The 25826-nt window shown below is 37.9% G+C and overlaps 1 protein-coding gene across 1 annotated transcript in view; it reads right to left on the bottom strand.

Moving 5' to 3' along the window:
- LOC118831388 (cyclin-dependent kinase inhibitor 2A-like) overlaps nucleotides 1-13664 on the bottom strand; it is a 31369-nt gene extending 17705 nt beyond the window's left edge. The window contains exon 1 of the mRNA XM_036738709.1: nucleotides 13299-13664. Coding sequence (XP_036594604.1) covers nucleotides 13299-13476 — 178 coding nt within the window. The 5' untranslated portion in view covers nucleotides 13477-13664. The remainder of the gene's footprint in view (nucleotides 1-13298) is intronic.
- Nucleotides 13665-25826: the final 12162 nt, after the last annotated feature.

Genomic DNA, 25826 nt, shown 5'->3' with positions numbered 1-25826 from the left:
AATAATTGGAAAAATATTACTTGTTCAGGGATAAGCAGGGCCAATATCAATGACAATTTTACCTAAACTAATTTATATATTCAATGCCATCCCAATTAAATTACCAAAAAACTACTGTATTGAATTATAAAAAATAATAACAAATTCATTTAGAAGAACAAAAAGTCAAGAATATGGGAGAAACTAATGAAAAATGTAAAGGAGAGAGGTTTAGCAGTACTAGATCTTAAACTGTATTATAAGGCAGTAATTATCAAAACTATCTGGTACTGGCTAAGTAGAAAAATAGATCAATGAAACAGAGTAGATACACAATTTACAGGAGCAAATAAATACAATAACCATGTATTTGACAAGTGTAAAGACTTAAGATTTTGGGATAACAATTCATACCTATGCTTTAGGAAAATTACTTTGGCAGCTATATGGAGGATATACGGGAGGGGAGAGTGACATAAAGGAGGGACAACAATTTGAAAGCTATTGCAATATTCTAGGCAAGAGGTGATAAGAGCCTGAACTAAGGTGGTGCTCTCTGAGTGGAGAGCAGAAAGAATGGGATATATTGCAGATATATTGCAAAGAAAGATAGGACAAGATCTGGTAAACAATTATAAACTTGAGGGAAGAGTTGAGAGTTTGAAGATGACACTAAAGTTGTTGACCTAGTTAACTAGGAGGATAACTGTGCCCTTGACAGTGATAGGGAAATTAAGAAGGGTGTGTTTCTGGGAGTAAAGGTGAGTTTTGTTTTGGACATACTGAATTTGTGATACGTACTAGACAATTTCTTCAAAATGTTCATGAGGCAGCTAGTGATGTAAAGTCTCTTAGGAGAGAGATTAGGTCTGGATATATAAATCTGGGAATCATCTATATAAAGATGATAACTGAGCCTTTAGGAAAGAATTTAGAAAGATAAAAGTTTACAGCACAGATCCTTGGGGGACATCCACAGTTAGTAGTGTAACACAGATGAATATCCAGCAAAAGAGACTGACAGGTTGCAACTAGACAGGTACCAGGAGAACTAAGTGAGAGCATTGTCAGAAAAACACAAAGAGGGGAGGGTATTCAGCAGAATCCAGTGTCAAATTCAGCAGAGAGATCAAGAAGGATGAAGACTGGGAAGATGACATTAGATTTAGCAATGAAGGGATCATTGTTAATTTGGAGAGACAATAGACAGGATCTAGTGAGGTTTTGTTTTTTTTTTTTTTTTTTTTTTTGCATGGGAGGAGATTTACTTTGATTTACAGGCAACAAGAAAGGAACCAATAGAGACAGATTGAGGACTAAAGGCATAATGATAATAGCCAACAATTACATAGTGCTTTGAAAAATTTATTAAGTGCTTTATACAGAGAATCCCCAGAGTCTTAGTGCATTTTAAAAGCTTTAATAGCTTAAAACTGTACTAAGACTTTTGGGACACCCTGTATAAGTAATTTCATTTGAACCTCAAAATAAACCTATGAAATAGATTTTAAAGGTATTATCACCTCACTTTATTGTTGAAGAAACTGAGTCATGGAGAGGTAAAAAGGCTATTTACTAGCAGTAAAATTTAAATGCAAGGGTTCTCCTAATTCCTAGTCTAATACTTGATCCACCATACTATGATGACTCTTATTTGCCTTCTGTCCATATAATATCAGTGTTTCCCTTGATCTTCCTAGACAAAACATAATATATATGGGCACTATTACTACACACAGACCCAAAGGTAAGCAGCTTTAGCCTCAGGGGATATTATTGAGTACAATAACATTTCATTTTCTTTTCTAGTAGATAGGAAGGAGAGGAAATTCGCCCCTCCCCTCCCTTAATCTATTCAATGCTCTTCTGATCTTTAACACCTTCCCTCTATTAAAATAGTAAAGGTTCTGATTCATTTAAATTTGTTGAATGATTATAATTGAGTGTTCATTAGTTTCAGTTCAGATATTATCCCAATTTAAATAATTTGTTTCTACGAAAGGATAGCTGTTAAAATAGCCAAAGGCATTATCAAGCAGATGGAGAAATTATTTGGTAGCAGAACAAAAAAGCAGTATAGTAAGGTAGAAAAAGTGCTGAATTTGGACTCAGAGAACCTAGATTTGAATCTAGATCCTGACACTTATTGTCTATATGTCATTGGGCAAGTCTCTTAGCTTGAGTTTCCTCATCTTTAGATACGGGGATTGGATTAAATGACCTCAAATGCCCTTGCAGTTCTAAATCTATGACCCTTAAAGCCCTACTGTTCGGAGCCCATTGGTAAAGATGACTTTTCTTTTAGGGTGACTGAGGAGGTGTGTTGGCAGTCAAAATGGGCTCTTAGCACTCAGTTCAACCAAGTACCCTTGAAGAGTTTGGCCTTTGTTTCCTTGATTAGATTGGGAGTCCTTGGTGACCTCCTTGCCTCAGGGGAGGGCCTAGTTTACACGGGTTTGAGTGGCATGTTTGGGACATCAGAGGCTTTTAGACCACGTGGGTTTAAGTTGCCTCTTTGTGACAATTTCAGGTCATGTGGGTGAGTCGCATGTGTGACTCACCCTTGACCCTGAAAAAGATATAAAACCAGGGGTTGGCTTTCTCTTTTTCAGAGCTCTGACCCACAGCCATGGTGGCACGAGTGACTCTGGGCCAGCCCTTGTTATGAGCTCCCGGGCTGAACCTAGATGTTGGTAACTATGAATTGTATTTGGTCTGTCTGTCGATGTTTGTAATTTGTTTGTATTTGCTCTGAAGTTCAGGGTGCTGGCTTTTTCACCTGAACTAAGTGAATTGCATTTGTATGCTGAATTAAAGTAAGCTTATTAACCCCTTAGTGTTGCTTTCCTTAGTAAAGCAGATCAAAAGAACCTGTGCTTTGGCAGCATTCTTGTTGTTGGGCTTGTGTTGGTCTTTCACCCCCACAACAGTTGCTAGCCAAATTGTTGAAACAGGAGGATAAAGGACAGAAGGAATAGCCTAATTATTGTGTAATAATTTAGATTTCTATACCTACAGCCTTATATTATTATTATTGGAGTATCTAATGATGACTGAGGAAATACTGTACTCCTTATCATTAAAGGTATGTTTATTATGCTCTATTTATGTAGGGACAAGACCTGTAATTACAGATGGGGTATACCCAGATGAGGAAATTCCCTCTACCCTCTACCTCAGTACCTATCAATTATATAGTTATAGAAAGTTGCCTCAGTACTGCTAAGATTAAGTGACTTGCACAGGGTCACATAGCTAGTAGGTGTCAAAGATTTGGACTAAAATCTTGACTTCCAGGCCATCTCTCTATCCACTATGCCACACCAAGTCTGCTTTTTCTACTTACTAACATAAGAAAATGGACAGTGTATTTTGGAAACCCTTTTTATAACAAAGATTAATAAAAACAATTTATTGAGAAATTTCTGGTTAATTGGAAAATTCAATCAATGTTTACTATCATAGTGCCTGACTTGTAGTAGGTGCTTAATAAGGTCATGTTGATTTATCAAATGAATAAATGAGGTATCTACCTCTTAATCTTTTGTGTGCATATCTTTAACCATACCATACTTTAGAAGTTCTTAGAATAACATTTTTAAATGCATCAAATAAAATGCATAGGAAGGAAGGAGGCAAATATTTATTAAGCACTCACTATGTGTTAGGCACTATGCTAAGTGCTTTCCAAGTATTATCTCATTTGATCCTCACTATAAAATGTGAGGTAGATGCTATTTTACAGTTGAGGAAACCGAGGAAGAGAGATGTTAAGTGATTTGTGTAGGGTCACACAGCTAATAAGTGTCCAAGAGGCCAGATAGGAATTCAGGTCTTATGACTCCAGGCCCAGTTCTCTATCCACTGTGCCACCTAGCTACCTCTATTACAATTACAAAAGAAACCAAAGGGTAGTAAAAATAAAACTGTACTTTTTCCCCATCCAAATTTACCATCCCACCCCTGAAATCTATCCCATAATTTCTAATTCTTTTTGTCCATTTTAGAACAGTCTAAAAACCAAGTATCAATTAGAATTACATGAAATATTAATTTTAATTGGATTCCATCAATTTTTATAAAATTCCATTTTAGATGATAAAATATCATACATAGATGGGATCTTGAAGCCATCTAGTAATGGCCTTTCAATTTATATGTATATGAGGAAACTGAAGTTCATTGAGGTTATGTCACTTACATAAGATCAAATGATGTCAAATGGCAGAAATAAGACCCAAGACAACCCAAAGAGCTACAGTGGGAATTAAATTACTTGAGTCAATGAATAATTTTGATAGCTTTTCATTTTGTGACAGCAGTGGTCATGAGCACATGCTTCTGTTGACACTAAACTGACTCAGAACACCTAACTTTGACAAGGCAAAACTTAACTGGATTAAGCCCAGGGAGATTATGACTCGCCAAGGTCACACTGGTGGTAAGTCTCAGATGAGATCTGAAACCAGCTTCTCTGACTTCAGCGCCAATGCTCTTCCCACTTTGTTACAGTTACTTTTAATAGCAACCTAGAATCACAGAATAACATTTAAGGGATTAGCATTCTGAGTACTAGTCAGAAGTTATACTCAGAATATTCTATACAACTAAAGGAAACAATGTAATTAATGTAATGTAAACAATGTAAATTAATGTTTAATTAATTTTAAAGTATTACAAAGTAGTTTTCCATTAAAATATAATTGTTAGTTATCACTTTTTACATTTGTTCTAAAAATAAATTTGAATTCCTACATGATTAAAAATGAGTCTAATTTCACAACCAGCTTTGATTGTATTTCTAATCTAGGCATTAACAAACTACTACATTTGTGGTAGGGCCAAGATGACTTATTTCAGGGGAATGACAGTTTTCTTTGTTATATTTTTATCTCTTAGGGCCTCATGGGTGTTTTCACTTTGTGTTTTTGTTGTCCAATCCCCTATTCTAGTACCCTAACTCAGACCTACTCATCCCATGATCCAGCTTTATTGACTTTCTCTTGCCTACCCTGGCTCCAAATCAAAACAAAATTTGCCCATGTAACTAATCTCAGCTAGGCACTAGGAAGAAATCAATGTGATCATTCACACTAAGCTATTAGCAACTGATAAGCTCACTGTCCTAAGTACATTTGTATTTTTTAAACTCTTAAAAATCTATTACTATTAGTTGTACTGGACAGGGATTAGTACCCACTTCTGACAGTTGGATTACTGTGCTAATCAAAGCTCTGTCCCCTACTTTAGAGCTCCTTAGTTCTACCCAATCATTTTACAGATGGGGAAATTGAGATAATGCAGATATTGTCTTTTATAAAATACTACATAAATGTCAGATGGTATTGTTTGTATGGTTAGGCTAAACACATCAGTTATTGGCAAAGGGAAAACTGAAACAAGGTAAGCTGTTACTTAAAATTTGAGCCATAAGCAGAATACAAAAACCACGAGCATGCTTTGCCTAATCATTTCATGAGGGTAAAAAATGTGCATTAATCACAGAATGTTAGAGCTGGATGAGACCTTAAGATTCTCATTTTAAAGGTGAGGGAATAAAACCTAAGAGGGGTGAAACAAGTTCACACAGCAAGCAAATGACAAAGTGAATATTCCCATCCAAGCTTGGTGATTCCACACTAACCTACCTTCCAAATATTTACTCTGAAAAGAAAATGCTAATTTAAATAGGTTTCTTTGAAAAACTAAAAAGCAAAAAAAAAAAAAAAAACCAACACAACTTGAAACACCCAGAATATACACAGAGTATACTTCAAGTGCATAAGTTGTGTATTTGTTTTGTTTTTTCACATATTCATAGTAAACAAATTTTTATAATACAATGAACAGAATAAGAAAGATTATTAAGTTGGGGAAGCGACTGCTTTCTGAGTGACTCTGTTTCTTTAAAAAGTAGTGAAATGAAAAGTCTATTGAATAAGTGCTGAGTCAGATCATCAGGCAGCCAAAAAGAATCACGAGGCAAGAAAATGGTGGCACCGAAAGGAGGCAAAACATAAGTAGATTTTTAGAATAGATCAACTAAATGAGATGTTGTCACAGAATGATCAAGACTACAAATCACAAGAAATATTAGCCTTGTACTTTGGAAGGATTGTGTGTTTTCATTGTTTTTTGAAACTGTAAATTATCCTTTAGTTTACATTATATTAATTTGTTCTTTCTCTGTCAGTGTGTTGCAGAAATACACAAGACTGATCAGTTTTCTCTTAGTATTAGATTCTACTCAGGTCTCATTTTCTGTAGCCTTACTGTAACATTTAGTAAACATGATTTTTGGCCTTTTTAAAAATTTTATATCTCCTATCTAAGTTCATAATGTACTTGACTACATTTGAAATGTATTACACAAATGAAAACATTATTGTAGATAATTACATTCTGTCTGTCTCTCTCTCTCCCCCCCCCCGCCTCCCTCCCTCCCTCCTTCTCCTCCTCTCTCTCCCTTTCTCCTCTCCCCTCCCCCATCTCTCTCTCTCTCTCTCTCTCTCTCTCTCTCTCTCTCTCTCTCTCTCCCCCCCCTCCCCCTCCCCTTCTCTCTCATAAGGTACTATTTTCTAATCAAAATGACAGGTCCATACATGTCCTATCTGGAAATTCACTTATTCTGTAAAACAGAAAATGGATATTCATACACCAGGTTTTGCCTTTTCTTTCCTTTGTTTGTTATTTTGATCTAGAATCCAACATGCCTGATTGAGATGAGTGAACACATAATTATAAAGGTTATCCTTTGAGCAAAAAAATGTTTCCTCCACTATCACAGAGGCCTTCCCCTGCCACTATATGTCTCTGATATTATCATTAATATTTTACACTATAAACATGATACACTTTGAAACAAAAAGGAAATAAAAACAAAATTACATAATCTCCATTTTTATTGTTCCTTTATATTCTCATAATTAAAAGTATAACCAAGACAGAAGAAAACTATCTCCTTGAATAGACAGTGATGGTGAAGATAAGAAATTTTATTGAAACTACTTTTACTTTCATAAAAGAATGACTCCATTTATATTCCCCTACAGATCTATAACTTATTTAGAAGAGGTTCTTTTCAGTTCTCTTCATGTACGGCTTAACTCTGAACCTCTACATTTAACTCTGTATTTCCAGAGCATTCATTTAAAACTTTTCCCCAGAGCAAAAAATGAAAAATTTTTTGTGGTTAGGGGATGGGAGAGAAGATGGCAGGAGTGGGGATGGGGGTGGGGAACAGAGAAGGATGGTGAAGGAGAACACATTATCCAAGCCTTTACAAAAACCAAAACCAAAAACAGAGGTTATTATGATGAAGATGAGCAAGAACAAAGTGATATTTTCAAACAAAAATCAATTCATTATTTTCTACATATAGAAAAACATTTTAACATATTTTAACACAGCCCTGACAATATGAATTATTTTTACTGTAATTTGTAAGCCAGAATACCTAAAAAACTAGTCCAAACAAATTTAACAATTTTCATGCAAGCTAAGTAATTATTAGTAAAAATGCATCTTTGTACTTTAGAACCCACAGAGTTTTTAAAGTTTTAGTTTTACATTCTTTTAAATAGTAACAATAGTCTCAAGCACAGGAAGGGACTTTGCGAATCATAACATCTAAATCTTTCATTTTATGTATTTGGTCCTCTGAGGTTAAGTCACTGCCTTATGTAACACAAACTTGCAAGATGTAGAAGCCAGACTTGAATTCAGCTCTTCTGATTCCAAATCCAAAGATCTTTACATACTCTCATTAAAAAGTGTTTTTACTTTGGGGATTTTAATACAAAGCTTAATGAAAATGAATACATCATAACTGAAGTTGTCATCTAAAGGCAGATAACATACAATGGTTCAGGTAGACTATTAGAGGTGAGAATTTTCTTTCTTAATAAAAATGTTGATTTTTTTGGCTTTTATATCATTAATTTTCAAATAACTCTCTCCGCCTCTTCCCCAGAGAGCCAGCCCCTTGTATCAAATAATTTTTAAAGTGAAAAAAGAAAATTCAGCAAGGTCAACATATTAAGCAGCTCTGACAACACATGTAAAGTTTAACATTCATAGTTCCCCACCTCTAGCCATTTATTGGGAGCAATGGATTTAAGACTTTTCTTAAAGATGTGTCTTGTCTCCCTCACAAGGTAAAGGTAGTTGATATACGTTCTTATTTTCACACTTTTATCTAGAGAAAACTTTTTTTTTTAATATGGGAAAAGAAAATAATGAAAAAAAATAGTCTATATCACAGGAAACAAGCAATAGCCTGTTGTCACCTTTTATTAGAGGATCAGCCCTTCTTCCATTTCCATCTCTCCTTTTTCAAAATCACAGAAAGGAAAGGAAAAGCAGGAGAATGATGGAAATGCACCTGCTGTCATTTCAGAGACCTAGCCAGACCTGAAGATAAAAATGGCCCCAAACAAGGTTCAGAATCCATTGTCTTCTCCTCATCTTTTCCTGCAAAGGTCATTAGAGAGCTAATTGTTTCATACACATACAGTCATATACATGTGTGTATGTGTGTTAGGGGTGGGGTATAGATACACATACTTTGAACATCCAAAACCAGGGTGACAGCCCTTAGTGTGAAATTAAGAGAGTAAGGCAGCCATAGGAGAGAGAAACTAATGTAAATGGGAGTTAAGAAGGGGTCGAAGTTGGAGAATGCACAATTACAGCTAACGCTTTCAGTTGACAGCTCTAGTCTCAGGGCTTAGAGAGCCTGAGGAAGGCTCTGGGTGTGCGTTTGTATGCGTTAAGCAGTGGGTGGTGGGGAGGAGACAGCCTGGTGGAGTCTGCTACAGAAGAACTGATCACGTCGTAAGAAAGGAGTGGTGCAAAAAAGTGGAACAAAAGAGGTAAAGAGTCTCCGGCATTTTTTCCATGACGTACAGGTAGGGAATTCTCCTAACTGGGAGCTCACATCACCCAGCGTTTTCGGCGCTCCTGGATCAGGGGGTAGATGGGGGATGATGTTCCAGACCGGTAGGTCCAAGCGGTTGCTAAGGATTTAGGCGGAAGAAGAGAGAGTAAATTGAGTAGATCCTTAAAAAAAAAAAAAAAAAAAGTGATGATTCACAGAGACCTGAAGAGGGAGTAAACAGTTGCAATTCTAGAAGTCTCGCTGTCTTCCCAGGCCTCTGAGGATGAAGTTTAAACTTAATTACAAAAAACAAACAAACAAAAAAACCAGCTTTACAATGACCTAATCTTTCACTTATCACTAGAGAGTTTGGGGTCCTACCTCCGGATTAAGAAGAAATCTGTGTCTAAATGTACCTATGTCAGGCTTCTACGATTTCCTGAGTATGAGAACTCCCTTTGGAGAGCTCGACTGGTCATAGAGAAGTGACGCCTTCACGGTCAAGCTACTTGTAAGGGTGTGTGTGTGTGTGTGTGTGTGCGCCCTAGATTTGTGTGTGTGTGTGTGTGTGTGTGTGTGTGTGTGTGTACCCTAGATTTGTGTTTGTGTGTGTGTGTACCCTAGATTTATTTTTTCAGCATTTTGAGTCTTTTCCCTTTCCCTTCCCCCTTACTCTTTACTCCTTCTAAGTAGATATGTAGGCTTATTTGTTATACAGATTACTTTTGTCAATTTAATTTTTTTTTAAGTGTAGTGCTTAGTCAACCCTGCACAATAGACTATAAAACATACCATTAGAGATTGAATTGCTTCTTCTAAATGATCACTGATTTAGGGCTAGAAGGAACTTTAAAGATCATCTAGTTCAACTCCCTCTGGGGAACTGAAGGCAGAGAGTGGTCAAGTAATTTGTTCAAGGTCACACAAGCAAAACTTTGATTTGGGCCAAAATCCACTAATTCTCAATTTGGGTATTTTCCCCATGGTATCACAGTGCTCCAGGGTCTGAACGGGTGCATGGCAAGTGATTTGGAAAGTGTATCAATTCCTCTAGAGAAATACAACATATTTAAAATCTTATCCTGGGGGGAGTGGAGAAAGGAAGGGGGAGTGTTAAATAAAACTTTTACTAAGCTTTTACTGAGTGCGAGAAACTGTGTTAATTGCATGAAATAGAAAGGCAAGCAAAAGCAAAGACAGTCCTTGCCCTCAGGGAGTTTATATTCTAATGGGGGAAGAATACATAAAAGAAGAGGGGGCTACCTCTACGCTAGCCTAACTTACTAACTAACCTGTGATTTAAGCACTGTGGACAATGACTCTGGTCTATACTTAATGATCATAGTGTACTCATATGATTATCCGTCACCACAAGGCATTTCAGTGATATATTACCAATTCATAAAATATATTTTATATTTATAAAGCTAGATTCTGTCATGTTCACCCTGAGAGGTACTATGTAAAAAAATTGTGTACCCAAAATGGCATGAGTTTATATATTTCTAAATTCTGAGCCTTATATTGATAATGACTGTATTGTGTACCTTTCACATAAAATGCAATAATTACTAATTGTGTTTTTGTTGTAAGGAAAATAATATATACACTTATAAAAGCTACTATATCATATATGTATGTATCTCTCAATAATATGACACATAAAACTTATCTTTGCAAAAAATATCTCAGAATCATGATTACTTACTTGACTTTTAAAATGCATGTGGCATTCCTAACATTTTCATGAATACATTTACATCTGTATGCTTAAGATATAAAGCATATCTAAACTAGTGTTTTATGTGAAATACACATTTGTGTATGTGATGTTCATTAGTATATATACCTATGTAATTTAATCACAGAATTAAATTTAATACTGTGTTCAGCACTGTATTTTGGTTGTTGCTTTTACAAATCTACTTGAGATGTCACAGGGGAAATGGGGTCTTTAATGTAGACATTAAAGTATGTATATCTATTTATATCTTCCTATCTACCTTCACTAAAGGCCTACTGTAATGCTTTATCTCTGCTGTGGAGGACCCTTAGTTGATGAAGACCTTATCCTTCAAACAGTTTTGGTAAATGGTCAGTCCTAGTACACTAGAAATACTTTTAGTACAGCCTTGGCAATGAGCTGTCTGTTCCATCTCAAGCATTCTACCTAAATGCAATAAACTTATCATCAGGTTTTCTTCAGAGTGATGATTTTTTTTCAGTCAAAGGATCTCATGAAAACTAAATGGCAGAGAGGTTATGATCTTCATCAGTGGAGAAACTATCTACACCTAGAGAAATACAGATCCTTACATTACAGAAGTGTCTATCTCTCTGCGTATGTATACATGTGTGAATTTTCCATATATGAAACTCTGGCTACAACCAATAAAACATAGTTCATAATTTATATATTTGCTGAAAGTCCAAAAAAAATCTTCTGCATACTTTTAAATGAAGACATTATCGTACTGTCTTAAAACAAATTTTAAACACAAATGCTTCACCAAGAGAATCCATACACATATTTTACATATCTAAAATATCTAACTGTTGCAATATATAACATAGTCTGTTCATATATACACAATATTACCAAAGGCAACATGGTGTGGTGGATAGAGAGGGGGCTTTGGAGAATAAAAGGTTTGGATTCAAGTCCTACATTTGACACATGCAGACTGTATGACTCTGGATAAGTCACTTAATAACCTCTCAGTGCTCCAGAAAACTCTCTAAATTTCTCTGAGTAGCGGAGAAGATTCTGACTCGTCAGAGAGGCACTGCCTTACCAGGAACTCCCAACATGGATGAAATCACAGGTCCAATTCTTATTCTACATCATATTATTCCCATTAGCAGCCTAGTCTCTTATGTGGAATTATTTGAACATCAATAGGTTATAATTGGCAGTGCATTAATTTAAAATTATGCATGAATAAAATACCATATCTATAATCTACATATGCAGAAATAAAATTATATTGTTTTTAAGTTATACATGCAATAACGGATAACTGTGTATTTTCATATACAGATTTACAACTAGAAAGAGGAAGTAGGACCTCTCAGTTGTTAAACAAAGAAGCCAAGCACTAGAATGATGCACATTTTGCTATCATTCCCCCTTTCCTTATATTCATTCTGGTTTCAACCTATTCCAAAGGGTAAATTTATCTCACATATCAAATGATTTTACATATAGACATGTATGCTAATAGTTGTGAGGATCTCACTTTTTTTGCTCGAGATTCAAAACCTTATGATCAAACTGTTTGTATGTCAAGAACCTCAACTTTATTTTCCACAAGAAAAAAGATCAAATAAATTTTTTATATGAAATAAAGCAAACCCCAAATTCGACTTTGCCTCTTGCTCTTACATAATTTTTTTTTAAATGGGGAAGGATAGCTACCACATGGGAAGTCACTCAAATAATAGGCCTCATTATTGGGTTGACATCATTGTTTTTAGCTTCATAATCAAAGACAGGTTAAGGAGCTTTCCTATCCTGACTAAAATTTCCTTTCCAAATGAGTTTCTAAATGAGCTGTATTACCCTCGATGGCGAACATGTTGCCTTCAACATGTGGACTAAATGGGCCTAGTACATATTAATTCCTTGCTCTGTAGTTTTGTAATCTGACTGGTTACGGGAGATCGTCAAATTAAAATGGTCAATTGCCCTTCCTTATTTATAACGTAGGGACAGGCACAAAACATGAGATCCCAATAAAACATAAGATCGAGAGTACCACTGAAAACAGACTGATTAAAACAAAATCATTCCTGAGAGCAAGTTGGCTCTTGCTGGTTGACAACTGATGTGTACAGCTTCAGGGGGGAAAAAGTTCTTCGAGGTTTGTCTCACTTGGGCAGTCGGGGTTACGGGGAAGTTAAATCTTTTAGGTGCCCTCGCTCCCATTTCCCTCCAAAATTTCTAGAATAGGGGAGGGGGAAATGCTAGTAAAAGGCGCCACCTCGAAAGAATGAAGAAGTTGGGACTGTAACAAATTTTCATGGCTAACAACAACAACAAACTCAGAAAACCACGAGGGGACTAAATACACCGTCACTAAATGGGGTCAGACTCCCACTCATTCTTGGGCATTCGGAAGTCCCAGATCACTAAGATAGCATAGAATTCCCTACTGAGGAGCTGAGATAACTCCCATGTGAATAGCCTGGGAGAGGGGGAGGGATACCTGCTCTGGGCAGAACAGGGCTTTGTATATCCTGAGAAAAGGCACTCAGATTAAAAAAAAAAAAGATACGAGGATATAAAAGGCATCAAGGGGGTGGAAGTGGGACTTCTTTTCTGTCTGTAGGTCTCCAGCCTCTATTCAATTTCGTACTAAGGATAAGTTATTTGTCAATCAGACGAACCCACAAACACCTCTTTTCTTTTTCACGGCTTCTCTCCAGGGCTTTTGCCTACCTGGTCTTCCACGATCACGTTTCCTCCTCACTATCAGCAGCACTTGGAAGGGTAACGCTTGATTGCTGCTGGCTGATGCCAGGCACAGCGCCTGCACTATCTTTGCCACGAAAGTCCTGATGCGGTGGGGTCGACAAGCTCTGCCCACGCGGATGGTGACTCTAACCCTTCGAATCATTCTCTTGCCCGGGTTTAGAGGCCCAGCACCTCGGTTCCTCTGCGCTAACCCTTGCAGCAACAGACTCCTCTTTCTATACACACACAGAGACACGCGCGCAAGCACACAGGAGCGCGACTCGGTGCAACGCTGAAGGAGAGGGGCGGGGAACCTCTAGATCGTCCCGTTGCTCAAGGCTCAAGATCCGCTTTGCTTGCTCGGGTTAATTTGGACAGTAGGCAAGATAAAGTTAAGGGCACGGGTGGGTGGGGACGAGAGTTGGGAGATGGGGGTGGGGACCTGGGGGTGGAAAGAAGACTTAGGGGCCGTTTCATCCCCCACCAGCAGACTGGCTGTTCGTTAGCTTCCTCTCCCTCCCCCTTTCCCCTGCCCCCTTCCCCCCCCCACCTTCCTCATCTCCTTCTTCTCACACCTCCCATTCCCCCCCCTTCCCGCTTCTATCCTTCCCCCTCCCCCCCTTTTAGTTCCGCCAGTCACAGCTAACCCCCCCGCCCCTTCCTGCTGTTTTCTCCGCCCATCTCACGTCGTACCCCTACTATCTTGCCAGCCCTGCCCCCCATCTCTCCTTCCTTTCACCCCTCCTGGAGGGTCGCTAATTTCTCTTTCTTGCTTACAACTAAAAAAAAAAAGGCTTTGCTAAGATTGTATTCATCGACCAATCAGGAGCTAGAGGTCAAGTTTGAAATAAACGGCTGCACAAACACTGATATTTCTTAGGCGCGGAATAGGGCAGTGGTGGGGGAATGGAACAAATAAATAAACAGCTAACTTCACCTGGGGGGGGGGGGCGGCAACAAAATCTGGGCGCTGTAAATCGCGGCTTGTGTGCTGGCTCCGGCGGGCACAATGAGAAAGCGTCAGCAGCTGCCGAGAAGCGGAATCTAAAGACTGATGAGGAGGACAAACACTAGGTAGGCAAAGTCGAAACCCGAGGCGTGTCTCTGTCTGTGTGCCTTTCCCCCCTTCCCCCACGCAATCCCTCTCTCCCCTCCCCCTCTCCATCACCCACGATTCTCCTCTCCTCCATTGCTCTTCATCCCCCTCTTGACTTCAGCTCCTAAAAGCCTCCCTCGCCCGTGGATGTCCGGTATCATTCTGTGTAGCTCCTCTGCTCCTTTAGCAGACACCAAAGGAGGTGTCCCCAAGCCAATTTTTATTTTCGGTTTTAAACATATAGATCCGCACAGAGAGGAGTATCGGGACCCGTCTGGCATCCCTTCCTCCTGTCCTCTTTCCAGGGTCCTTTTTCTCTACGTCTCTTTGCCTCTCCTTTCCTACAAGAATTGGAACCGGAAAAGCAGGGGTGGGGGTGGGGAAATCCACAGGGTGAAGTCAGGACACTAAGGCTCCCTTAACAGCTGGGTCTTGGGAGGCCCAACCGGGTATTTCCTCCGACCAGAGGACTTGTAGTGAGATCACTTTCTTCGGGGTCTCGGTCCTAATTCAAATTCCGAGTATCTGGAGGCCCCGCCTTAGGGCAGGCATCTAGTCTCTCTCTCTCTCTTCCCTCCCCCCCCCTCTCTTTCCCTCTCCCCCTCTTTTCTCTGTCTCACAGTCCTACCGCCGGCCCCCACGCTGATTCGCTGGAAATGAGAATTGTAGAGCCCATACTGACTTCAGTTAGAGATGTAGCACTAGGAATCTATCCCACATCTTCTCCAGGCTAGCGTCAACTACATTGCCTTTTGTCGAATTGGGACTTGGGTCTGTCTGGGTCCCGGTGACAAGGCCAAGCACTCTGAAAAAAAGGAGAGGTTTTCAATGTAGGTTATTTACTCTCCTACTCCTCTCTCTCTCTCTCTCTCTCCCCCTCCCTACCCCTCCGCCCCCTCCCCAACTTTGTATGGTTAAATCCGATAGTTTCTAAGGTGTCTTCTGTAATTCCGGCACTTGTACACACCACCCACACCCACACTAAATCACCTGTTGGGGGTGTGTCCTAAATCTAGGATCATAGATTTAGAGCTCTAAGGGACCTCAGAAGTCGAGTACAACTTCCTTATTTGACAGATAAGGGTACTGAGGCCCAGAGAGGTTAAGCAATTTATTGACAATCAAACTTATATATAAAGCGAGGGAGTTGGGATTGGCACCCAGGCCACTCAGGCCCTTCAGAATCTAAATTCAGAACTCTTTTCATTGTACCAGGAATCTGTAAAATTTCAAATTGATATCTTGTAGCTACAAGAAAACCCCCTTCAAACCGCCCCCCTCACCCCGCCAAACAGGTATACTCACACGCACACATATTGTTCAGACTTAGAACTGTAGTGTCTTTCCCACAGGTCTGATCAACAGATGATATTGCCAGATTCCTGGTGACACAGAACCTAACTTTACATGTGTTGTTTTAAATGGATGCTGAGTATTAATTTAGAAATCAGTTAATTTAGTTTAGAATTTTTTTAGAAATTTTTTAGAAATTAGTTAATTTAGAAATTGTTAAGGGTGGTGCAAAATACCGGTCATGTTCCCTTATACTGACTCCATCTCTAATTCATCTTTCACATGGCATCAAGGTTAATATATATATTTATATATGTATATTATGCACAGAATTTTGGCTATGTTCCTCTTCTTCTCAGAGAACCTTAATGCCTACTCAGTAAATTTCAAGCTACTTAGTTTTGAATTCAAGGTCTTTCCCTCAAATCACCTCACTTTTCTTTTCTTATTGTATACCATTCCCCTCTACCTATGTCATAGTCTAGCCAAACTGGATTATTTATTATCTCATGCATATCATGGACTACCCCACAACTGTGCTTTTGGTCAGTGCTGTTCCCTACACCTAGAATGCTGTCTTGCCCCCAATCTCATCTATCTGTCTCTTGAAATCCTATGGATACCTAAATTAAACATTGTGGCCCAGCTCAAATGCCATATACTCTACTGTGACCATTTCCAGTCCCCTCAAGGTTTTGATGCTTCACCCTGGAATAGCACTTGGTTTATGATATATATGTATATTTCTTAGCTATACTTTTAAATCCTCCAATATCTTCCCCAGAAAAGAACACCCACAGCCATATAGGGATACAAAAAATTTTCAATTACAAAGTGAAACTAAAAAAAATTTTAAACAGCTGATTACTGTATGGTCAGGATATTGAATGTTTCAAATAGCTTTTTCCTTCATAACCTGAACTCCCATATTATAATACCAATTTTGTGTTCATTTGGTGAAATGGGGCTTATCCATGTAAGACCCTGTTCTGACTTGTGGAGCTTTCTGAAAAGTTAAAAAAAGAGGAGGCACACCATAAGACTATAGGTTGTTTTACTGGATGGGGAAGTAACAGTACTTCTGAATTCAGAGAAATATCTACCCCTACCTTCTTTAGGGCACTGTTGCAAGGAGAACGATGATAATAGGCATTTTGTTCTTAACTCTCTGAACGATGAATTGCACCTTGTTGAAATTTTTTTCCTGCCATCCTGCACCTGACCCCACTGTCAGTTGGTGTATGCTAGGGAATTCCAGCTAATTTAAATAACACTTACAACAAAAATAATAGGAAGATGCCTCTGTAGGAAAAGCAAGTGTATACTACATTCCAAAGAAAAACTGAAGTGCCTTTTGATTAATCAACTGATCCATTAATTAGAAAATATGAAGTCCTTGCTGTACGCCAGGAACTGTGCCCCTAGATCCTGAGAATGCCAAGAGAAAACTTAAATAGCCCTTGACTTAATGGAGCTTACATTCTATTAGGAGAAAGCAAGGACAAAATATATACAACGAGATTTTTTGGGAAGAATCCAAGTACTTGGAGGGGTGTGGAATCAGGAAAGGTCTCATGTAGGAGATGGCACTTGAAATGAATCTTGAAACAATTGAGGGATTCTAAGAGGTGGAGATGGAGATGAAGTGCACTTTGGGCATAAGAAACAAGATGCAAAGATACAGAGAGGAGGGAGGTGCAGTGTTATATATGAGAAGCAGCAGGTGGTCAGGTTGTTAGAAATTCGAAGAAGAGTAAAAGGAAAAATACGTAATAAGCCTGGAAGTGTAGGCAGGAGCCTGATTGATAAGAGTTGGAAAGGATATTAGAGGCCATTTAGTTCATTTTACAGATGAGGAAGCTGAGGCACAAAGAAATTAAGGCTCAAGGCCCTATGGATAGTAAGTAGCAGGGCTGGGATTTGAACCCAGGGCTTCCAACTCCAAACCTGTTTTTTCTGGTACATCATACTTCTGCTCAGAAGACTTCTGTTAGAACTGGGAGGCAATCCAACACCTCCAAAGGAAACAAGGGTTTTTATCTTATCCTAGAAGCAATAGAAAACTACTCTAACTTTTTGTATAAGGTATACAAGCTTTTCATATAAAATTTGATCAGGCATGTGCTCTAGGAATAGAATTGTTGATGATGTGGGGAGATACTTGGGGCAGGAAAGTCTCATTAAGTGACCAGGTGAAGAGGGATTGAGGATCTGAAGTAGGGGATAACTAATAGTATGAATGGAGAGAAGAGATATTGTGAAGGTTACATCATTAAGATTTGAGTATTGATTGGATTTGGGGAGGTGAATGAACATGAAGAATGGAGAATGATTTCAAGTTTGCAAACCTGGATGATTGGTACTCTTTTAAATTTTTTTTTAACATTTAATAGTATCTTATTTTTCCAATTGCATGTAAAGATAGTTTTCAACATTCATTTTTGTAAGATTTTGAGTTGCAAATTTTTCTCCTTCCCTCCCCCTTCCCCAAGCAGCAAATAATCTTATATAGATTATACACGTACAATCATGTTAAACATATTTTTACATTAGTGAAGACGAATCAAAACAAAAGAGAAAAACCATGAGAAAGAAAAAAAAAGAAAATACAAAAAAATGAAAATAGTATGTTTCAATCTGCATTCAGACTCCATAGTTCTTTCTCTGGATGTGGTTAGCATTTTCCCTTATGAGTCTTTTGAAATTGTCTTAGATCATTTTATTGCTGAGAAGACAAAGTCTGTCATAGCTGATCATCACACAATGCCGCTGTTACTGTGTACAGTGTTCTAGTTCTGCTCACTTCACTTAGCATCAGTTCATGTAAGTCTTTCCAGGTTTTTCTGAAGTCCTCCTGCTCATCATTTCTCACAGAACAATAATATTCCATCACATTTGTATACCTCAACTTGTTCAGCCATTCCATAATTGATGGGCATCCCCTAAGTTTCCAGCTCTTTGCCACCATAAGAAGAGCTGCTACAAATATTTTTGCATATGTGGGTCCTTCTCACTTTTTTGTCATCTCTTTAGGATATAGACCTAGTAGTGATATTGCTGGATCAAAAAGTATGCACATTTTTATAGCTCTTTGGGAATGCTTTCCAGAATGGCTGAATCAGTTCACAACTCCACCTAATAGAAAGCATGTTCCAATTTTCCCACATCATTTTCAACATTTATTATTTTCCTTTTCTGTCATATTAACCAATCTGATAGGTGTGAGATGGTACCTCAGTTGTTTTAATTTGCATTTATTTAATCAATAGTGATTTAGAGTATTTTTCATATGACTATAGATAGCTTTAATTTTTCATCTGAAAACTGCCTGTTCATTTCCTTTGACCATTTAGATGATCAGTACTCTTGCCTGGGATTGTGGTACTCTTGACAGATATAGGAAGTTAGGTAGAGGGGTGGATTTTGGGGAAAAATGAGTCCTAATTTGAATGTGTTGAGTTTGAGGTGCCTATGGGACATTAAGTTGGAGTTCAACAGATAGTATATTTGTGGGATGTTTTGCATTATCTATACCACTACTCCCCATATTATCATGGATAACTCACAGTAAACTCTAAAAATTATTTGTTATTTTTAGGAGAGGATGTTTCTATGATATTATTGATCCCAGTTCTTCTTTTCTTGCCTTCTTTTGTGATCTGTCCCAAACACAGAGTTCAACAAATATCGAGTACCTACTGGTCAGAGTGTACTGTGCTAAATACAAAGATAAATAAAATCCCTGACCACAAAGAATATACCCCAAAAATACAGAGGGAAGACAGCCCTCCTCTTTGTCCCATTCAAGACTACTGGAAGACATAATTTTAATTTGTGGCTGAGTCTCAGGCTTACAGTATTTTACAGCTAGCTTATATATCCGGTACATTTTTGTATTTAAGATATGTGCATAAAAGTGGGGGCAGTTAGGTAATGTTGTTTTGTCACCGAATGGTTCTTCATAGGGTCGTAGATTTAGATCTGCGTGGGAGCCCTCAGTGCTCATCTAACAAACCTCTCATTTCAGAGACAAGAAAACTGAGGCCTGGGTTGGGGATGTGGCTTGTAGAAGCAGGATCTTAACTTCCATCCTCTGGCTACAAATTTAGGGCTCTTTTATATAATTTATTCCTCATAAATGGTGGGAACAAAATATTATGTGAAACCACTTTGTATCCCCTGTATCAAGTTCTCTACAGAATATATACACACCTTTTTGCAAACCTTAAAGTGTCATCATCATCATCATCATCAGTATAATCATCATCTTCCTCACCAGCTGGTATATTTGAGAATTGAGCAAACTATTATTACTGTTATGGTCAGACTGTTATCAGTTGAGAGACAGCTGTTATATTAGAAAATCTTCTGGACTTGGAGATAAGAGGTCTGGAGTTGATTTCCCATTCCAATACTTCCCCCCTTCCAAATATGTTCTACCTCTGATACATACCGGTAGTATGGCCTTGTGCAAGTCACTTATCCTCTAAGTGTTCTAGGCCATTCTCTATGACTATAAGTTACAATACTGACATGCATTGGTGGAAGGGGTTTTCTTATTTGGGAATTCCCTGTGTTAATGAAATCACAGGGCCGGTCCCTACACCTACTCCATTTAGTATTTAGTAACCATATGATGACATGCAAGTTGCTTAACTTATCTGAGGCTCAGTTTCCTTATCTCAGTATGAGAAGACTTTATGGTATATGTTCCATAGGGCTATTGTGACGATCAAATAATGTATGAAAAATCACTTTGAAAATTTTAGAGTGTTAGACAAATGTCAAATCTCTTTATTTTTCGGATTATTTGGTCATGATGAACAATCACAATACATCAAACTCTCAAACTAGCCTAGATAAGGGAGGGAATGATAATACATAAAAACAATCATTCCTAAATTACTTCTATTTGGTTTTGTAATACAACCAGAGAGATATACAAATGTACAGCTTTTCTTTTGTTAACAACAATCCTTCCAAACTCAAGTTTATAAAAGGGCTGGATGAAACTAGGAGTATGAATAATTAAAACTAATATTTATATGTCATTTTTACATTTTCAAGATTCTTTCTATACCTTATCTCATTTGAGCCTCACAACCACACTGTAAAATAGATACTATAGGTATTATTACCCCCATTTTACAGGTGAGGAAACTGAAAGTGTGAGAGGCTAGCTGACTTTCCTATAGTGACACAAGTAATAAACCTCAGAGGCTAGATTCAAACCAAGGTCCTTCTGATTTCAGTGCACTTTGTACTGTCATGCTTCTCATGGAAGGGGATGAATTTCAGATGACATATCACAAATACACAGCCAATGTGTTGTACCCATCTATTGTTAAGATTAGACAATCTTGTTTGTCTGGAATCCAGACACACCTTCTGTATCAAAATCAGCATCTAACAAAACCTCAGTCCCTAAAAATGGTTTAACAGATATATTCAGAAGCACATAGCTGTTTAATTGGTTGTTGGTATATGGCTAAAGACTCAGAGGGAACCTAGAGACAATTTGGTCCAATCCTTTTGTTTTATAGATAAAAAAAAAAAAACTGCGGCCTAGGGAACTGAAGGGGACTTTGCAAAGCCAGATGACTCACTAGTGGCTGAATTGAAATTCGAAACCAGGTTGCCAAGTCCTAGTCAGTACTTCTTTACTTTCTTTATATTTGGTTTAGCTTTTTTGCAGGGATCACAGGGCGTATTTATTTCTTCTGATTCTGCTCTTGTAATATTCTGGCTTTGAAAAACAATGCCAACAACCTATATTAAGATTATCAAACAATCGAATATGTAATTTGGGATTTGTTATTTCAATAAATCAACTAATTAAGGCCTCTTTCAGCTATTTCCTAGCACATTTCTAGATACATATTTATTACAAAGTGTTAATTATAGCCTTGTAATTGAAGATTAACTAAAAGCATACAATCTGAGAATTATTCTTGTACCTCATATACTTCAAAGTGGTTCACATAATAATCTTCTAATTCCTTTTGCTGTTATCCTGTTAATATCACCTGTGGCAAAGTAAGTTTTCCTTAATTAAATAATGGGGATAACTGTGTCACCTCCTTCTCCAACTCATTTTATAGATGAGAAGCTGAGGCAAACAAGGTTGAGTGATTTGTCCAGGGTCACACAACTTGTAAATATCAGAGGATGGATTTGAACTCACAAAGAAGAGCCATCCTTCCTGGTTCTAAGCCCAGTGTTCTACCTACTACATTATCTAACTGCCATATGTCAGTTTATACATATATGTGTATGTATATATATACACACACATATATGTGTGTGTATATATATAATACATAAAAATGTGAGAATTATATACATACGTACATATTGTGCATCTGGGAAAGTATCATAATCCTGTCTCCATTAGAAAGGAGTTACAATGCAATTCTACAAAAATGTTAATAACTACTTAATGTACTGTGCTAAATAACATTCATAATTTCCATAGGGCTAGATCCCTGAACTCACGGAGATTACAGCCTATTACAGCCTAATGGGGGAAGATAAATATGCAATACCAAATAATAATGAGTATTTTATGTATGTTAAGCAGTTATAAAGGAGTCATTGATAAAATCTGAGAGTAAATAACCTGATAACAAAGTATATTGAATCTTCTGAATCAACTTGATGGAATTTTAGGTTGATGACCACTGGATGAAGGCAACTGATGAAAAGAACATCCATGCCCCTTATGGCTTACATAAAAAGCAAGATGGTCTTACCTTTGAAGGAAGGACTCAATTGTTAAGGACTTTTGCCTATTTGAGACTGAAGTAAGTGTGTGTGGGAAATTTCTCCTCTCTTTCCTGTCAGCAGTGGCATCCTATACACAGCTTGATAGGGAAATTCAAGCACATTGCTTCCTGAATTCTAAACTTCTGTGTCCAAGTTAGAGTTCTTAAATGTGAGGGTTCCAGGCATGGGATCTTCTCTATAGAGAGGAGGTTTTCTTTTGATGTATCATAATCATTTGAGGTAGAAAGAGATAGTTCCCAATGTTCTGATCCTGAGGCCTACTTAAAGCTCAAAGCCTCTGAGGAATTCTGTGGAGTGAGAAGCTGAAGGTGATAGAGACTACAGCAAAGAAATGATGTAGTGTCCAGTGCAGCAGCATCTTTAAATATCCAATAGAGTTTGCTTCTCCACTTGTGCACCCTGGCCACATGTGTTCCCTATGGGTTCGCCTTCACTTGTGACCTCTATTTGTATCCACTATTCCTTTTCATGCTGTGTGTATTTATGGAATAGTGTGCCCCAAGTTTATGGTGGGGGGTCTTTTGTTGCTGCCTTTTAAAAACTATGCCATTTCAGTAAATTCCTTTGTTTTAGGCTAATGGTATCCTTTGGTTGACTATTAAAAGGTAAAATTATTGGCGGGGACTTGTTAGCTATAGTTTTAGGAATACTGTGGACCCACAGAGTACCTTGATTCTAAGGTAGTTGTCTCCTGGTTCCTAAGGATAGTTGTCTCCTGGAGGAACCTAACCTGTGAGCATAAATTGGGAGGAGACACCACCTATAGATGTAAAAATGTGCAATGTGGTTCAGGAACAGGGAAGGGGAAGTTGTTACTGTCAAGATATTAGGAGATACCTGGCTTTCCAGAGCTAAGGACCAGCAAGCAAGCTGTGCCCTGAGCTTGGCATAACGACAATCCTTTGCATTCGCCCTCTGGCAAAATCACATAATTATTGTATTGCTTTGACCAGCACTAGGTGTACTCCGCACTCAGACAAGCACCTGACGAGTACCCATGTTCTGGTCGTGAAGCCCAGCTATAAATCAAACTTGTCTCATTGTTGCTGTTACTCCCTCATTATCAGGGCTACAGCTCATGGCATAGCCATTGGTATAAGTATTGAGATCTTCCCACACTGCCTTGTGTCCCCTCACTAGGGGTGGGGTCCCAGCACATGTGTATAGATCCCCTCCTTGCTTGTAAGCCATTCCCCTCACTTTGAAATTAAACTTCATTTTGATTCCTGACTCTCCTGTCTCTAGCCTGCTCTGTTCCTTCCAGCCATCCACAGGTTAGAGGCCGGTTCAGTTTGGTTGACATTAACTATTTATGAGATAGATCAGGGTAGGCTTGGAGGAAGAGGTGCATTTGAATTGATCTTTAAAGACCATGTACTTCAAAAGGAAAAGTTGTTGAAGGTGGGGGAGGGTCATCATGGTATAGACAGAAAATATTAGATTTCACTTCTGTTGCTTACTACCTATAAAAACCTTAGGCAAGTTACTTAGCCTCCCTCATGCTCAATTACGTTATCTATAAAATGACAGGCTTGGAGTAAATGGCCCCTGTCATCCCTTTCATCTCTACATATATGACATTTTGTGTATAGTGAACAATTCACAATGTTCTCCTTGTTACTACTGTATTTTAACAGGCAAAACTGGGCTATGAAGCCGAGAATGAACTTATCTGTGATAATTTATGCCAATAAATTAAAGATGGTACAGTGAGTCAAGTAATAGTAGGGTTTGAGGTAATTCCTAAGACTTGGGGCACATGACTCATAATATTTCAGAATTCTCATCAGCATGAACATCTGGAGACAAATATGCATTGAATTTATTATTGTTGAAATCTCAGCCTCTGTCCCACAAACACTGTTCTTAGCTACGGTTTTCAAGAGGGAAGAAATATTACAGTTTGTAGAAACAGCATGGTGCAGGAAATATAACACTGTTAAATCAGAAATTATAATTTAGTTCTAGCTCCACCATTTACCAGCTGTGGGACCTTAGACATGTCATTCCCCTCTCTGGGAAGAGTCCAGCTCACATGTAAAGAATAATTTGCCTCTTTTTATTTTACAGCTATTCCTACATTTCTTAATGAATAGAAAAAACATTTTGTTTTCAGTAAAGGGATTAATATGTTCTAGATATTGAAATTTCTAAGAAACTTTTTTCTGTCTTTTGAAAGTAGCAATAACATTTGTGTATCAGATTTTACATCAATATTCAAAAATCTTGAAAACTGAGTTTCCTCAACTTTAAAGTGAGGGAGCTGGATTATGCCACCTCTAAAATCACTTCTACCTCTGAACAATCCCATAGCTGTATGATTCACCCCTGAGGCTTGTTAATGGTAACACCCCCCTCTCTCATTCCTTTCCTGCTCTTATTCTCTGCCTGTCTTAGTAGCTCTCTCCCAGTTACAGCTGCTGTTAAGTGGAAGAATATCCAGACTCTTTATGTGCCCAGCTTTTTCTGCTATCAACCAAGTTGCTTCTGTAAGACTGGGGAACTCAGGGACTAAAGAAAATGATCTTTGAAGCCAGTCAAGGAGTTACAGTATCAAAGATATTCGGGCCTACTGGAAGGTTGTGCTAATTCCACAAGAGGTATTTACAGAGTATTATAAGAAGCTTCTAAGACTCCATGAAATATCAAATTTGTAATATAATGCCCACTTCAACTAAACACTGAATTTTCAGTGCTTACCTTCTGAAGATCACTTATTCGGCTTGATCTGCATGGGGAGAATGTATAAAGGCAAGAAAACCCTTCCTCTCTACCTTCATTTTTACTTCCTAGGCTTAACTAATGTTTACACAATCTCTGGAGTTCAAGAAGGTTATATTTTGAAATGAACAAAACAAAAGGGGACCCCCTTATGACTCTTTTTTTTTCCTCCTGAGGACTCAGATTGTGTAATTAATATGGCTGATGTATCACCTTAAGAAGAAAACATTTAATCGCACATACACATTTAAAGCATTCCCCTTCTAGTTTATACTGTGACAAGAATTCTCAAAAGGAAACAATTTCAATAAATGTGAAACTTAAAAAGTCTCAACATGATCCCCACAGAAGAAAATTATACTTTATGATAAAAAATGTACTTTTATTTCACTGTTTTTCCTTTTTAAAATAAAGTTAAATGCAAAGTCTCGAATCTTTGTCAAATAATGATGTTTTAGAAGGTGAGAACTGCAGCTTGCAAATCGTTTCAGAATCTGCTTCTATGTATTTAACAGAAGATATGAAACTGAAGTCCTGGCTCTGCCACCAATTAGCTGTATGATCATAGACAAGTCACTAAATTTCCCTGAACCTCATTTTCCTCATCTTTAAAATAA

Source organism: Trichosurus vulpecula, chromosome 9, assembly GCF_011100635.1.
Source record: "Trichosurus vulpecula isolate mTriVul1 chromosome 9, mTriVul1.pri, whole genome shotgun sequence".
NCBI classification, from domain to species: Eukaryota; Metazoa; Chordata; class Mammalia; order Diprotodontia; family Phalangeridae; genus Trichosurus; species Trichosurus vulpecula.
This window is presented reverse-complemented; position numbering and strand designations above follow the sequence as displayed.